This window comes from Leguminivora glycinivorella, chromosome 2 (assembly GCF_023078275.1).
Source record: "Leguminivora glycinivorella isolate SPB_JAAS2020 chromosome 2, LegGlyc_1.1, whole genome shotgun sequence".
Taxonomy (NCBI): Eukaryota; Metazoa; Arthropoda; class Insecta; order Lepidoptera; family Tortricidae; genus Leguminivora; species Leguminivora glycinivorella.
In genome coordinates, this window is record NC_062972.1 from 13987617 (window position 1) to 14002044 (window position 14428).

Consider the following 14428-nt stretch of genomic DNA (forward strand, 5'->3'; position numbering starts at 1 on the left):
AGTTACAGGTCCCTGCGTATCATATATCAAAATCAGGCTTGAGAAAATGAGGTAAGTTAGAGTCGTTTTTTGCCAACTTTGTCGCGTCTGGTAAAAGTTATATTTATAATAAAATACAGATGTACTTACGCAGTGTAAATAAAATTCATAGCTTAAAATTAATCTTGCACCACATATAAACTTTCATTTTTCTATTTCCTTAGAACTAAAATTTTTGAAAGTCGCTTATTACGTCAAGTATACAATATACACGTAGCTTAATGTAGAAAATTCAAGTTTTTAGCTTTTATAGACCCGGAATATTTCAATTCTACTAATGCTCATATCGAAACTTTAAGTCGGTCTGGCGGATGGTTGGGTACATCCGATTGGTCTGGCTGCTTACAAACGGTCTAGTTATAGGTCCCTGCATATCATATATCAAAATCAGGCTTGAGAAAATGAGGTAAGTTAGAGTCGTTTTTTGCCAACTTTGTCGCGTCTGGTAAAAGTTATGGCCGGCGGAAACGGTCTGGCATTGATGATAACCAATTTCTAACAATGTGCTCTAACACATATATAAAAATCAGCCTTGAGAATTTAAGGAAAGTAAGCACTTTTTTTTTTCACCTTCATCACTTGATAGCAAAAAATTGGCCGATGGGCCGAACTAGAAAATATGCACACATTAACCGCCGATATGAACTCTACATTGTCCCAAAGTTTCATCCTTGAGAATTTGAGGAAGGTCTGGCGGGCCTGGGCTCTGGGTCTATGTGGGCGCACTTTGCAAATTGTCGCGAGGAGCGACGACAGCGACAAAAAAGTCGTCAAGCGACTTTGTCGCCCGTGGGTGCGAACCCTTAAGGTTTAATTTAGTTTGGAAAAAATGTGAGAGCGCAGTTATCTCTAGATCCCTGAGTCTGGAGAGGATTTTTAAGGTAATGCTGTCTGTCAAAACGTCACTACCGTAACTGTCACTGTCACTGTCACTGTCTTTGGTCTCATTTCTGTGCTTTCAGGCGGCAAACCGCAACTCGTAAGGCCTGCAAGATTATAAAGTTGTTTAAATTTATTTAGGTTCTCTTAAGATAATGGTAGCATAGTGATCGAATTGATTGATAACATATTTTATCCGTGAATTACTGTTTAATATGTATTAACTTGGAGGAATACACTCAGTTTTATAAGTAAAAATGGATTTGAAATATGACGATGAAGACATCATTAATGAAATCGTAAGTGTTTGTATACATTGCTTACCGAGAGCAACTTAGGAACCTCTAAAATCACTTGTTTTTTTCTTTTATACCCTTTCTTCCGCAGAAAATAAGAAAACCATGGTACAGGTATGTCACAGTGGAGCCCACCATGTTTTTATACATGATGGCCTATATGATCACGGAAGTCGTAGAACAAACGTTTTATGTGTTCCGCGCGTGTACGGTTGATCATGGATACAGTGAAGATATATGTTACAACATAACTGGATACAAACAAATTAATCAAGAAGTGCAGGTAATTTTTTTTAATAAATTAAAACCTGCAGAAAAAATTCTTTGTTAGCTGTGTTTTTAATATATCATAATATATTTCATATTTATGTTTGGTTTACATATATGGGAAATTAAAAATCTTGTTTAGAGAGTCCTTATGACTGAAAATAAAAGAACCACTGGTCTATACACATTACAGAGATTTCTATAGTATTTGATGCATAATATAGCCAGATAAACATCTATTCATCGATTTTAATATACTTCAAATGGATAAACTTAAATATATTCAACTGTGCCAATATCCAGAGAGAAATATGGGGACTATGTATGCAGTACCTATTAGACTGTTTTCACATTTAATCAGATCCAATATCGGATGTTGGAAGGATTTCAACAGAAAAAATCCAAGATGGCGCCTGTAATGCATGGGATATCGGTCTTATACAAATATGAAGCATTTTTGTCTTTATGGTTTTTGCGAAAAAAGATTCAAGAACTTTTTTCTAATACAGGTAACATTAATGTTTTTTCCTACTAAGAATCACGAGCTCTTTCGCTCCTACTAGCTGAAAAAAAAGCGTCCCAAATTAAATTTGTCCACTTTGATACCATTTTTTAAAGACTGTACAGCGGTTACAAAGTGGAAAGTATGCAAAATAATACAAAATTATGGGACCATTTTTTTTTGTGTCTTGTTTAGGAAAGGACTGGTGATTCTGAGTAAGAAAAACACAAAATTTACCTTAGAAAAAATATTTTTTGTGATTTTCTCGCGAAAATGTAAGCATAGGACTTATAATAATCTATACTCATTGGAAACAATTTCAGGTGACAGTGTCAAACTTCCACCAGTGGAATGGTGTGGCCTGGCACATTGTGCCGGTGTTCCTAGCTTTTTTCTTGGGTGCTTATAGTGATAAGAGGGGAAGAAAATCTATCATGTTGGCGGGACTGATTGGAAAACTTTACTTTTCTGTAATGCTAACTGTTAATTCTATGAAAGGTAAGTACCAACTCAGAAATAAATGTTGCTCAAGAATTCACTTGTTGAATATATTATTATGAGCCACAAAAGTGTCATTTTAATAGTAGTCATTAAATGCAAACTAGATTTTTACATAGTATGAACTGAAGCTTTGAACTTCATAAAAGTAAATTAAGATTAAGACTAAGGTTTGAGTCCTTATTCTGTTACTCCCTCAGAGCATAATCATTTGATGTTTAGTAGCTTCTTAGTAAAGTAAAACATTATGAAGAAACCACAATCTTAATGAGATTACCTTCTCAGTCAGGTCAGATGGCAATTCGTTTTGCAAAAACTAGTGCCTATACCAGTCCTGGGAATAGTCATCAAGCTTGCCCCAGGCTCCCAAGAGCTCATAGCTCAATTTCAGAGTTTTTTTATAGCACAATTTTTGTCTTGTTTAGGTATCAATTAGTTACCCCTTTAAACAAGATTTGCTATAGAGAGTACAGAGCAGGACTCTTTAAACAAAAATCCGAAAGTCCCATTTTTAACATGATAATAAACCACACAACAAAAATATCGAATTAAATAGCAGTTAGCAGCCCTGGTATACAAAATGGATACAAAAAATATTTTTACATTTCAGATTGGCCAGTAATGTATGTGATATACACTGCCAAATTGCCCAGTGCCTTCACCGGTGCTGACTTAGCAATATTCGCGGGCGCATTTGCTTACATAGCCGACGTGTCATCTGCCAAAAGTAGAACACTTAGAGTTGGTATTTTGGATGCTGTTTATTTGAGTACCATGCCTTTGGGGGTGTTCATAGGTAAGTTAAAAAGTTATTTTACTATTATCATCATCATCATCATCATATGAGCCGAAAGACGTCCACTGCTGGACATAGGCCTCACCCAAAGATTGCCACAATGACCTGTCCTGCGCCACCCGCATCCAGCGGACTCCTGCGACCTTCACCAGGTCATCAGTCCACGTTGTGGGGGGCCTACCAACGCTGCGTCTTCCGGTACGCGGTCACCACTCGAGAACCCTTCCGCCCCAACGGCCATCGGTTATGCGTGCAAACGTGCTACGTGCGTACGTGTATTTTAATATGAAAGGTGATAACTGTCCCTGAGACGCCTTTCCATACAAACAGTGCCTCATTTTTCCTTTTCAATATTTTTCTTCCTCTCAGTGTTTGGAGGAATGTACAGTCGGTTCATCTTTACTTGTACTATCATGTAAACAAACGAAACGTCAAATATGATCAAAGACAATTATTAGTGATCGGAAATGTCGATAAAATGATGTATTAACGATAATTTGTAAATAAACGCTGCTAACGTCATCAGAGGATTTTCAATTTTACGTCACACAATATCTATGTAAAAACCAAAATGTAATTAGGTTTCGTCGCATTTGCAACAATCCTATGGAAAAGGCTAGTACAGTATTCATTTTATACTTAGTACCTAACATTAAAATTAATACAACAAAAAATATACTGATATAATATTTATTGAAAAGAGGTAATAAAAACTTAAAAAAGTCGGTTAATAAATCTGATAAATTAATGTAATTAATATCAACGTATTTTTATCGTTATAGAAATGATATTTTTCAGTGGTTTTTTGATTGATTTCAATACTTTGTGAGTTTCTTTAAGTGTATAATAACATTTTTAGTGATGGTTAATGTGCAATTCCAGAGAAAAGCGAGATAATGTTTTCCAGCAGTGTTTGTATACATGATTGGACAAGTATGGTTGAACTGAGTGTAGATGCTTATATTTTGAAGTATGTTATGCTGTGGCGAATGTGCTCATACACTTGACAACCTTGATTTCTATATTCTCTTGATATTAAATGTTATGCATATCAAGTCCAAAACATGTAAACAGCCACACTTCATGATTGTTTGTTCTAGCTATATTAGTAGTTCAATACTTATGCAATGAACATCCAATTTAACTGGAACCCTACAATCAGCATAAGTGTTAAACAATGAGTCAATAGTTTCTAACATCACGTTACATTTTTACAGGCGTGTATTTTTTTGTTCATAATAGTTTCTAAACTATTATTTGACAGAGTATGAAACGGGAGGCGATGACTGAATTTACATTTGTTTTACGTGTTTCCGTGGCCTAATTCCTCGGCTCACCAATAAAGTGACAGCTGACCTCCATGTGCGTTAGTTATTCATGGCCGTTAAACATTTTATTTGTATAGTTTAAAAGAAAACTATGGTTAAAATAAATTCTCCAAATTAAGTTTACATATTATCATAATCACATTATTCTGTTATTTCAGGTAACATAATATACGTAAATTTGTGAACAGATCCTTCACAACCATGTTCCTGATCAACACAACACTCATCTCACTAGCTACTCTGCATTGCCTCTTCTTCCTCAAATGGCAAACGAGACCCGAGCAATTGTCACTAAGGGATGCGGGCGTCATAAATCCTATCACGGACTTTTTTGACTTGAGAAATGTGAAGCAAACTATGATGACTTTGGTGAAGAAGAGGAGTAACCATCGCACATTGTTTTTATGGCTCCTGCTTATATCGATGGCATTATACACATTTCAAAGAGGTAATTATTAAATAATATCTATAATCTATTAGGGTCATGGTATGTTTTTGGTTGGTTGCTACCTCTTGGCCTAGTCTACCTCCAGTGTCACTGTGACGTATCATTTATGGGAAACCCTGTAAAAAGAGAAAATCTTTTACATTACGTACAACATATCGTAATATTTTTCACCGACTTGCAACGTTATCAGAAATGCCTACTTGAACAAAATAAACTATTTTTATCTTTATCTTATCAAAAGAATATGTCAAGACTTATTTAAGACAGTGGACATTATACTAGTAGGTACCTAGTGTTTGTTTTGAATTTTCACGCAACTTACAATATTTTCCCTTACCACTAGTGTGTTGCAGATGAGCGGCCGTACATGTACCTGTATGTGCAGAACGTGTTCGAATGGGGCCCACGTCCTACAGTAATTTCAGGACTTATGTGAGCACGGCCTATGTGCTGACCATGTTTGTGGGCATTCCGCTGATGACCAAGCTGTTCCGGTGGAGAGATACGGTAAATATCAGAGATGAACTTTTTTTTTTAATGGCTTTCACTTCTAGGTCTTTTTAGAGAACTACTTATATAGATGGAAGAAATCAGTTAATCTACCTGTGTAGGGGCCGACCGTGTCACATTTTGTACTGACATTGTTATTTTTATTTTTATTTAGTCGTATGGCAAAGAACAGAAACATTCATAGGTTAAAATTAAGTCCAATCAGCCATTTCTTGGCCTCGTCGCTAAGGGTGATCAGGTCCACGACTGTGACCACTCACGCTTCAGGTTGAAACAGTCATCTATAAGACCCTTGAAGATACTGTAGGAAGCACTCCTGGATTTTAAGCGGCACTTGGCTGGGTTCAGAAATTCCGCGTGGATTGGGAGATTTGGGTTCTTTTGAATCCTTGTTATTTCTCGCATTAAGGCCTCTTTCCTTCTCAGGTCTGGCGGGGCGATCCGAGACATTGACTGACATTGTTAATTACACGTGATAGGAAATATGTCCCTGGTCCGCAATGTACATAATTTTTGTGTAAATATCACGTAATGAGTAATTTTTTGTGTTTTATTTGATTTCCACCTACGAAAATTGACGCGCTAATACTGTCAGTAGTGAACGACTGCCTAATAGATGTTTTTTTTTATTTTCTTTATTGGAGAAACAAACAGGAATAAATGTACATAAAACATAACATTCGAGTGGGTATAGGTAAACATACATCTACCCCCTTAAAAGTTCTCACTAAAACATATGGGTTATAAAATACTTAACACTACACTAACATTAACAGTAGGTGTTCTAAACTAAAATTAAATTTAAATTTAAATCATGCTTAGTTTGAATGACGAAGTTTATATTGGTATCAGTAGGGTACTTGCCTGATCCTAAAATAAAATAATTTTCATCATGCACGAAATAAAGAACCAGAAAATTATAAGAGAAGAAAAAGTAGTTCAATTTTAAGGTCAATATCTATTTAGTTTTATAAAGGAAATAAGTTGACCGTGACTTCATTACATCAAATTTTTATGTAATTCTAAACATAGCAAACCGTTTTGACAGTTCTTAAAGATAAATTTAAAGATAAATTTATTTGATTAATCGGATAGTAGCCTATTTAGCCTGATCACGTGAGACTATATTTAATATCATGCTTTTAAATGAACTTTTTTTCGTATTGAATATATCAACCGAAACGAAGCGCTTGTTATAAGTGTTGCACATACGGCGCAAGGGTGCTCGCACACCGGCATTGTTGGAGGATGTGGACACGGCGAACAGGGCGGCGGAGCGCGAGGTGGGACGAGACGGTACACGGAAGTTTATTTGTTCTAAAAGCTCTATACTGTTGTAATGACCTCTACAAATGTTATATAATGTCATTGCGTCAGTAAGTGTTCGCCTGGATTCCAATGACGTTATACGATAATGGTCCAGTAATAGAGCATGTGACATTTTTTTACCAGTCAGGCGCTTGTGCATAGCGCGAAGGAACTTTTTCTGAATCATCTCGATTGATTTTAAGTACTTGTTATAGAGTGGATTCCAAATAACAGATGCGTATTCTAGTTGGGGTCTTACAAGAGTTTTATACAATAACAAATATGTTTGGGCTTTTTTGAATACCTTAGCTGTTCTTAGAATAAAACCAAGCAGTTGATAACCTTTGGATACTATACGTTCAACATGTTGCCTAAAGTCTAGTTTGTCATCGAAATAGACTCCCAAATCTCGAATACCTGACACCTTTTCGATAACCGTTGAACCAATACGATACTCAAACGCAATATATCTCTTTTTATTTTTTGTGATGGACATTTGCTTACATTTGTCACCAGCTAATTGCAATTTATTACGATTACAATACGAAAGGAACATATTCAGATCTTCTTGAACACCTATACAATCGTCTATACTTTTAATTACCTTGAATATCTTTAAATCGTCCGCGTACATAAGAAAATTACATGTCTTGAAGCATGATTTGATATCATTCACAAATAACGTGTATAGAAACGGACCAAGTATTGATCCTTGGATCACTCCTGATGGGACTTTTGCGATCTCTGACATATATCCATTTATAACGACGATTTGTGCTCTGTTTGTAAGATATGATGCGAACCACCGTAGAAGATTCCCACGAATTCCATTAAAAGCTAATTTTTGAAGAAGGATCATATGATCTACTTTGTCAAAAGCTTTTCTAAAATCTGTGAAAATAACATCTACTTGTTGTTTTTTATCCATGGACTTTTTGTCAGGTGGCGATACTGTTAAAATCGACTACTTGACGGTAGATGTCTCCTACGAAAATAAGCGTTAAATAAAACTGATGTAATGAGACTATTAAGCGCGCAATATCCTTATTTCTTTAAGGTTTTGACTATCATTCTTTGTCCACAGGTGATAGTGATGTTAGGAGCCGCTTCTCACATGACAGGTCACTTTTTGTACGCGCAGCCACGGCGTCTAAAACGCTGTACGTAGGCGGTGCGGCAGCTGCGCTGGGTCCGTGTGTTGCACCCTTAGTTCGCTCCATGACATCTAAAATACTGCCGACTGCAGAAAGAGGTGAGTCCACCATTAATGATAAGTCAATATTTACTTCGAGGGTTTACTGGTGAAACCCGATAAGTTGAGCAATCTGATTTTTGAAATTCGAACTATGTGCAATTTTTTTTTATACTACGTCGGTGGCAAACAAGCATACGGCACGCCTGGTGTAAAGCGGTCACCGTAACCTATGGACGTCTGCAACTCAAACAGTGTCACATGCGCGTTGCCACCCCATTAGAAACTTGTACATTCCCTTTTGCTGTGTTATTGCAATTTCCACAACAATGTTGTTATTTCAAGGACAAATTATCTCGATTTATCGGGTTTCACCAGTATAAACCCTCGACTTATTGGATAAAGCAATGAATGGCGAAGTGGCCACAGATGAACGCGCATGACCTAAAATATTCTCGAGTTCCTAAAAAAGTGACACTTAGTAAAGATTTCTTATGATACGGTAGTGATAAGAAGGTGGATTCACGCTGGCCCGTGCATTTCAAAAAGATTATGGATTTACAGAACCGTAAGCAATTTCATATTTCACATATAGGTTATGTAGCGAATACGTCGTGTGATGTCCTTGTGTAGGTACATATATCTAGTAAGTATTCAACTTATAACAATGATATTGCGAATTGTATAATTGAGCAAATTTTAATGGTAGCGGTAACTTATAGCAAATTATAGCCGTAACATACTATGATTATTAATGTACTATGGTACTACTTAGAAAATCTAGGTACCTATTCTAAAATTTCGACTTGCAACTGTGAAATATTAGTACCTATGTCTTTCCACGAAAACGTTTAGCTAGCACGAATTGGGTGAACCAACCTTTTTTTTACATGAGTGAAACCTGCCGGCGTATTAGTTATGTTTCCAATTTTCAATCGATTGATTGCTTATCTATGTGGATAAAGTATCCGTCACGCTTTGGCGAGTAGTGAGAGTGACAGAGATCTTATCCACGTGGATAAGTGATAAAATTGGAAGCATAATACGCCAGCTGTTTCAATATACAGTCATAACTGTCAAGAGCTACCATTTTATTATGATTTTATTGGTTAATATGTCACATTGCATATTCTCATTCTGTTCCATTGGTGCCAGCTCTTGTGAATTTGCTTGTACCTGACTACTTCTATATTTTTCAGGTGTAGCATATGCCTCTCTGTCGGTAATGGAGAACGCCGTGGCGATGTTTGGCTTCATCATATACGCGCAAGTGTATAACGCTACTCTCGGAACCAGCTATGTCAACGCCATCTTTTATCTCACCATCGGCACGCAAGCTGTCGTGTTTCTGTTTGCTCTGTAAGTACCTGCCTACTGATACAATTTTTTATGGAGGTTAGGGGTAAGGACAACACTTCTGGGCATCTAAATCTATCCTCTATGACAGAAACATTAGTAGATATATTGAAAAAGTGTCTGTTAAAATGGTGGCGCCACAAAATCTCCCTACGTCTACCCACTATGTATTAGTATGTATCAAATCCCATTCGCTCATGAAATTGGCCGTAAAGCGCCATCTAGTTGATTTCGTTTCATTATATTATGGAAGAGTTATAGACGGACCGCTTGTAGTTGTTTTATGCATTCCGTCTATGACTGATCTAAGTCGTAAGGTACAGCGGGACAAATCTCGACTGGGGGGCAAATATAACTGGTCCATTTTTTCCATGTTTTGCAATGTTTGCATTATTAATTAGAGTGTCCACCGGTTATATACGGTAGGCGTGTTCAGTGCATACATGTAGAACTCAACATCATAATGTAATAATGGAAAAAGTGGATTAGTTACAACTTACCCGTCGAGATTTGCCCCGTTGTACCTTACAAAAAAGTAAAGCCCCGTACAGCAAGCTTCATCCATATTTTTACTATGCATTACAAATAACTATCCAATACAAGCCTGAAACCCAATACAATCCGGACGATATAATACGGGACAGACAAAACCCATACAAAAAAGCGTACTCCTGAAATGTATGGGTCTTTTAGGCTTAAAACTAGATGGCGCTGTTTCGCAGCCTGAAAGTGGCCAAAATCATATTTTCCCAAATATTTTGCGTATTTTTATTTTTTATAAGGCCAAATGACATGCTTCTTTATTTTAATATCATGATATCACGTCAATACACATTTTGGAAAAAAATAATTTGTGGGCATCATCAGTGTAGTCATGATAGTATTTAATAGGTGTCGCTGAAAAATCAAGGTACAATTTAGTATGAAGATTGTAAATCCTATATAAATTATCCTTGGTATTACCAAACTACCAAGGATTTTTGGATTAGATTTATTTAAACTTAACTGTTTTTCAGGTGTATGGAGTTAACGTTAAGAGGCCGACGTCTCGAATCGCTGCTGCCACAGGAGGAAAAGGAAATACAATCGAATATTCGCCGGTGACCTATGCCATTAGAATAAGGTCCATATTGATAGTAGGGGGACTTTTCAAGTTGTTACATTAAATTTATATTGTTTAATTGAGGCGGTTGGTAAGAAGTTATTAGTCAGTTATGTACTCGTTGAAGCTGGGTGCAAAAAACCGAGTTATAATGTGAATATGTTCAGTAATAATGTAAATGAATCAAATTAGGGCATGTCTCCGTTTTAGTTCCATAGACTTCTGCTGCGTGACTGCGTCTGTTAGTGCTAACTGTGGATTTAAAGGCTCCTTAAATGGAGGACCTATAGTAAAATTTTACTTAAAATTGCAATTTTAACGCTGTGATAAAACATCGAATAATACCTATAGTTAATTTTACTTATACAAAATGTTTTCGTTACTCATGTATTATAAATATATACGATATTTAAAACATTATCAAACATCGTTTTTACTTACTCTTTTCCTAACCTTCTAATTAACAGTATGGGGTATGTATTACACTCATTTTTGAAAAGTATCAAATCAAATTGTATAGTGCTAATAAACCGTAAAAATAACACAACATTTTTATGCAAGCGCTACCTTAAAAATACGCTAATTAATAAATATTTTAAGCGGGCTACTCACGTATTAAGTCGATATAACGCTCGACATATTTCGTTCCATTTCCGACGAGCTTTGTAGAGGCGGGGTCGCTACTCTTGAAAAAGCTTCTCGGAAATGGAGCGAAACATGTCGAGCGTTATACGTGAGTAACCCGCTTATAATATTTTTAAATATGACTGAGTTTCACGGGAGTTTTATAGTTAAAACTCCAGATATACCTACAAATAAAATGTAACGCGTAACGAATGGTTTTACACACCATACATTTCATGCACCGGGCTTTTGTGTATATGTAAATGGACATTTTAAGAAGTAAGTATACTCCAATAATCGAATCCCGGTAACGGCATTTATTTGTGTGATGAGCACAGAGTTCCTGAGTCATGGATGTTTTTCTATGTATACACCGTGTTTCACTTAACACTAAAAACCTGAAAACCGTTTGTCCAGAATCGAGAGTAGAATCGATTGAGCTATATCTTGATGGGGGTAATATTTTTATTTAAATTAGTATTATTAGTTATTTTTTATGTGCCTATTCTGTTGTATTCGTAATACAACATTGTGTATATCTCATTGCTAGAGGTTGGTTACCTTTTTCAACTTGGACGATTATTTTTTCCGCTACGAGTTTGACGTTGTTCGTCAGTTTAATCTTAATGTTTATCATAAGTCATAACAAATTGAACTCGTACCTAATTACAACCTTGTCATTTTGAATATTGGGTTTAAATTTGCTTACTGCGATTACCTACCTGTCCAATTTGAAGTCTACTGTGACAAAGCTTTAAAGTGTTTTACAGTGACATCTTAGCTGTCCATTGGTAAACCTTATGTCGTTGCAGTAACGTACACAAATAAATAGTTTTATGATTTATTTTTTTTTTTTTTTTTTTATACCACGTCGGTGGCAAACAGGTATACGGCCCGCCTGATGGAAAGCGGTAGTAGGTAGTTATGATGGTAGTTAGCAATTATTTTATTGAGTGTAGAGCTAAAAGTCAAGTAGAGCTGTACAGAAAATTGAAAATTCAATTTAAAAAAAGTAACCATCAGATTAAAAGATGAATACCTACTCTAGATGAGTTAAAAAAAATAAAAATCAGTTGGGGTGTCTGAGGTTTTGAGTGATACCGGAAACACGTTGTATAAGTATGTATTTATCTATTTAAGTATGTATATCGTCGCTTAGCACCCATAGTACAAGCTTTGCTTAGTTTGGGGCTAAGTTGATCTGTTCTGTGTAATGTGTAAGGTTTCCCCAATATTTATTTATATTATTTATTTATAATAAAATTTACAAAAAATCACTTAATTAAATTCGAATTATATTAAAAACTCTGAATACAGACTTATATTAACACATTGACAATAATGAATCAGTTTCTATATATCGGTTTGTCGTATTACCGGTGGCTAGACCGTCCGATGAATGAAATAATCGATTACTATTAATCCTGAACTGTGCCTATTTAAAAATGTATCGGCGGGGCTGAAGTGCCGCGTCTACCGGGGTAGTAACTAAACGAAACTTCGTAAGTTTGATCGTGTGTGTTCTTTGATATAAAAACTTTAGTTAACGTGTAAAAATAACGCTACAAAAGTGACACCGGGCGTTTTTGTGCGTTTTTTTCTGGCCTGATTACTAATAAAATGAACGCATCATTTTATGTACGGCACTGACCCGTACCGTAGAATATGGGAGAATACCTGGAAGAAGAAGTCAAGTTATTTTGGGAATACGTCAAGCGGTAAGTGATAAACTGATAACTGATGTACGTTTGTGTGGGGTCAAAACTTTTAGGAAAAACGACGACTTTCATGTGGTCCAGTGGAAAACTATTTAGGCATTCTAAGACTTGTATCCTGCTATATACTGGGGAAATAAGCATTTTAAAGGCTACATTAGTCCGTTTCAAATAGGTACTATGGTGTTCACAGAAAAGTGGCTTAACCTTGATTTTTAAACTTTTAGCGACGTAGGTATTAAGGCGGGAAACCAAAAGCGACACCTGTCGCGCGAATAGAGAAGACACGTGATCACTTTTTGTCACAGTTTTTACTCCTCCCTAATTTTGGCTAGGTGGATTCTTCTTTCTGTTAATGTCGAGTAGGCTTTTCACTTGTAGGAAGAGTATTCGTTTAATTTAAATGTTGATATTTGTGGAAGGATAGGCTGAGAAGTTAGGAACCTCAAATAAATACATATATATTTTGGACTATTTATACTCTATAGTCTTTATTATATTTTAAACTAATAATGTAATTATGAACAGTTTGGCTTTTGTGCTACCTAATTATATCATTTTGGATACCACGTTTTTTGTAAACTCTCTTATAGTCAACGAGGCAAGTTGTAAAATACTTTCAATAATAATTACTTAAGCTTTCTTGATATAAAAAAATATTAAACATCGTAATTAATTAGTAGGTAGGTATGTATATATGTTATATACCATTATAAAGAGTCTGGCTTTTGAGGTGCTAAATAAATAGGTAGGTAGGTACTCACCCGGTTTTACGCTTCCAGCTTTGGGAGCTTTTCCACATAGATCTAATTAAATAAATATGTAATTTCTTTATTTTGAAATAAATTAAGTTAGATTCCAGTATTCTAGTTTTCTTTATTCATTTTTCGTCTTAAGTACCTACCTATTCTAGTTTTTATTGTTATTATTTTATACAAAAAATATTACTATTGCAGTTTAAACGTTCCTAATGGTTTATCTACAGAAGTAGGCTAAGAGCTTCGTAAGTGGGTCTCTAATTTATTCACTCCCATCGATCGAGAATTACTGATTCAGATGTGGATATAGGTCGTTGCGAACGACTAACTGATATACACATTTATTTTCATTCTTCATTGCCTTGAGCAAATATTTTTTACCAAAACACAAAAGTAATAGTTGTAAAAAACTAAGCTGTCTATTGTGTTTTGTTTGTAGTTGTACAGATCAGCAATAAAACACACGTGCCAATAATGCAGGTACCTAAATGGAGTAATAGGAACCTTTATACTATTTAAAACAATGAGTGCTTGTTTTTGCAGGGCTTGGACGCCAGATGTCAAAATGTTTTCTCATATTTTTTTAATATTTACTGCTATTTAACACGTTTACTGCGTACAAACAACTCAAACAAAGTAAATCGGCGCAGCGTGTTAAAATAAAAAGAAAAAAAAAGCTCATAAATATGAATTAAACATAAGTAACTAACACACCATGTTATTTTATCGACACAAGACTTTAATATATTTTTCACCACACCAACGGGTAAAAGTTTCCTTTGCTATTCGAAAACAGATAGCAAAATTGCA

At 35.5% G+C, this 14428-nt stretch overlaps 1 protein-coding gene across 1 annotated transcript; it reads left to right on the forward strand.

The window, feature by feature from the left end:
* Nucleotides 1-812: 812 nt before the first annotated feature.
* Nucleotides 813-10924, forward strand: LOC125242323 (proton-coupled folate transporter-like). Its single transcript, XM_048151097.1, is given in 12 exon segments — nucleotides 813-1217; nucleotides 1306-1497; nucleotides 2307-2481; nucleotides 3092-3277; nucleotides 4764-4775; nucleotides 4778-5053; nucleotides 5407-5451; nucleotides 5454-5560; nucleotides 7956-8007; nucleotides 8010-8123; nucleotides 9263-9422; nucleotides 10436-10924. Coding segments are annotated over 12 exon segments (1449 nt in total). The 5' UTR covers nucleotides 813-1175; the 3' UTR covers nucleotides 10524-10924.
* Nucleotides 10925-14428: the final 3504 nt, after the last annotated feature.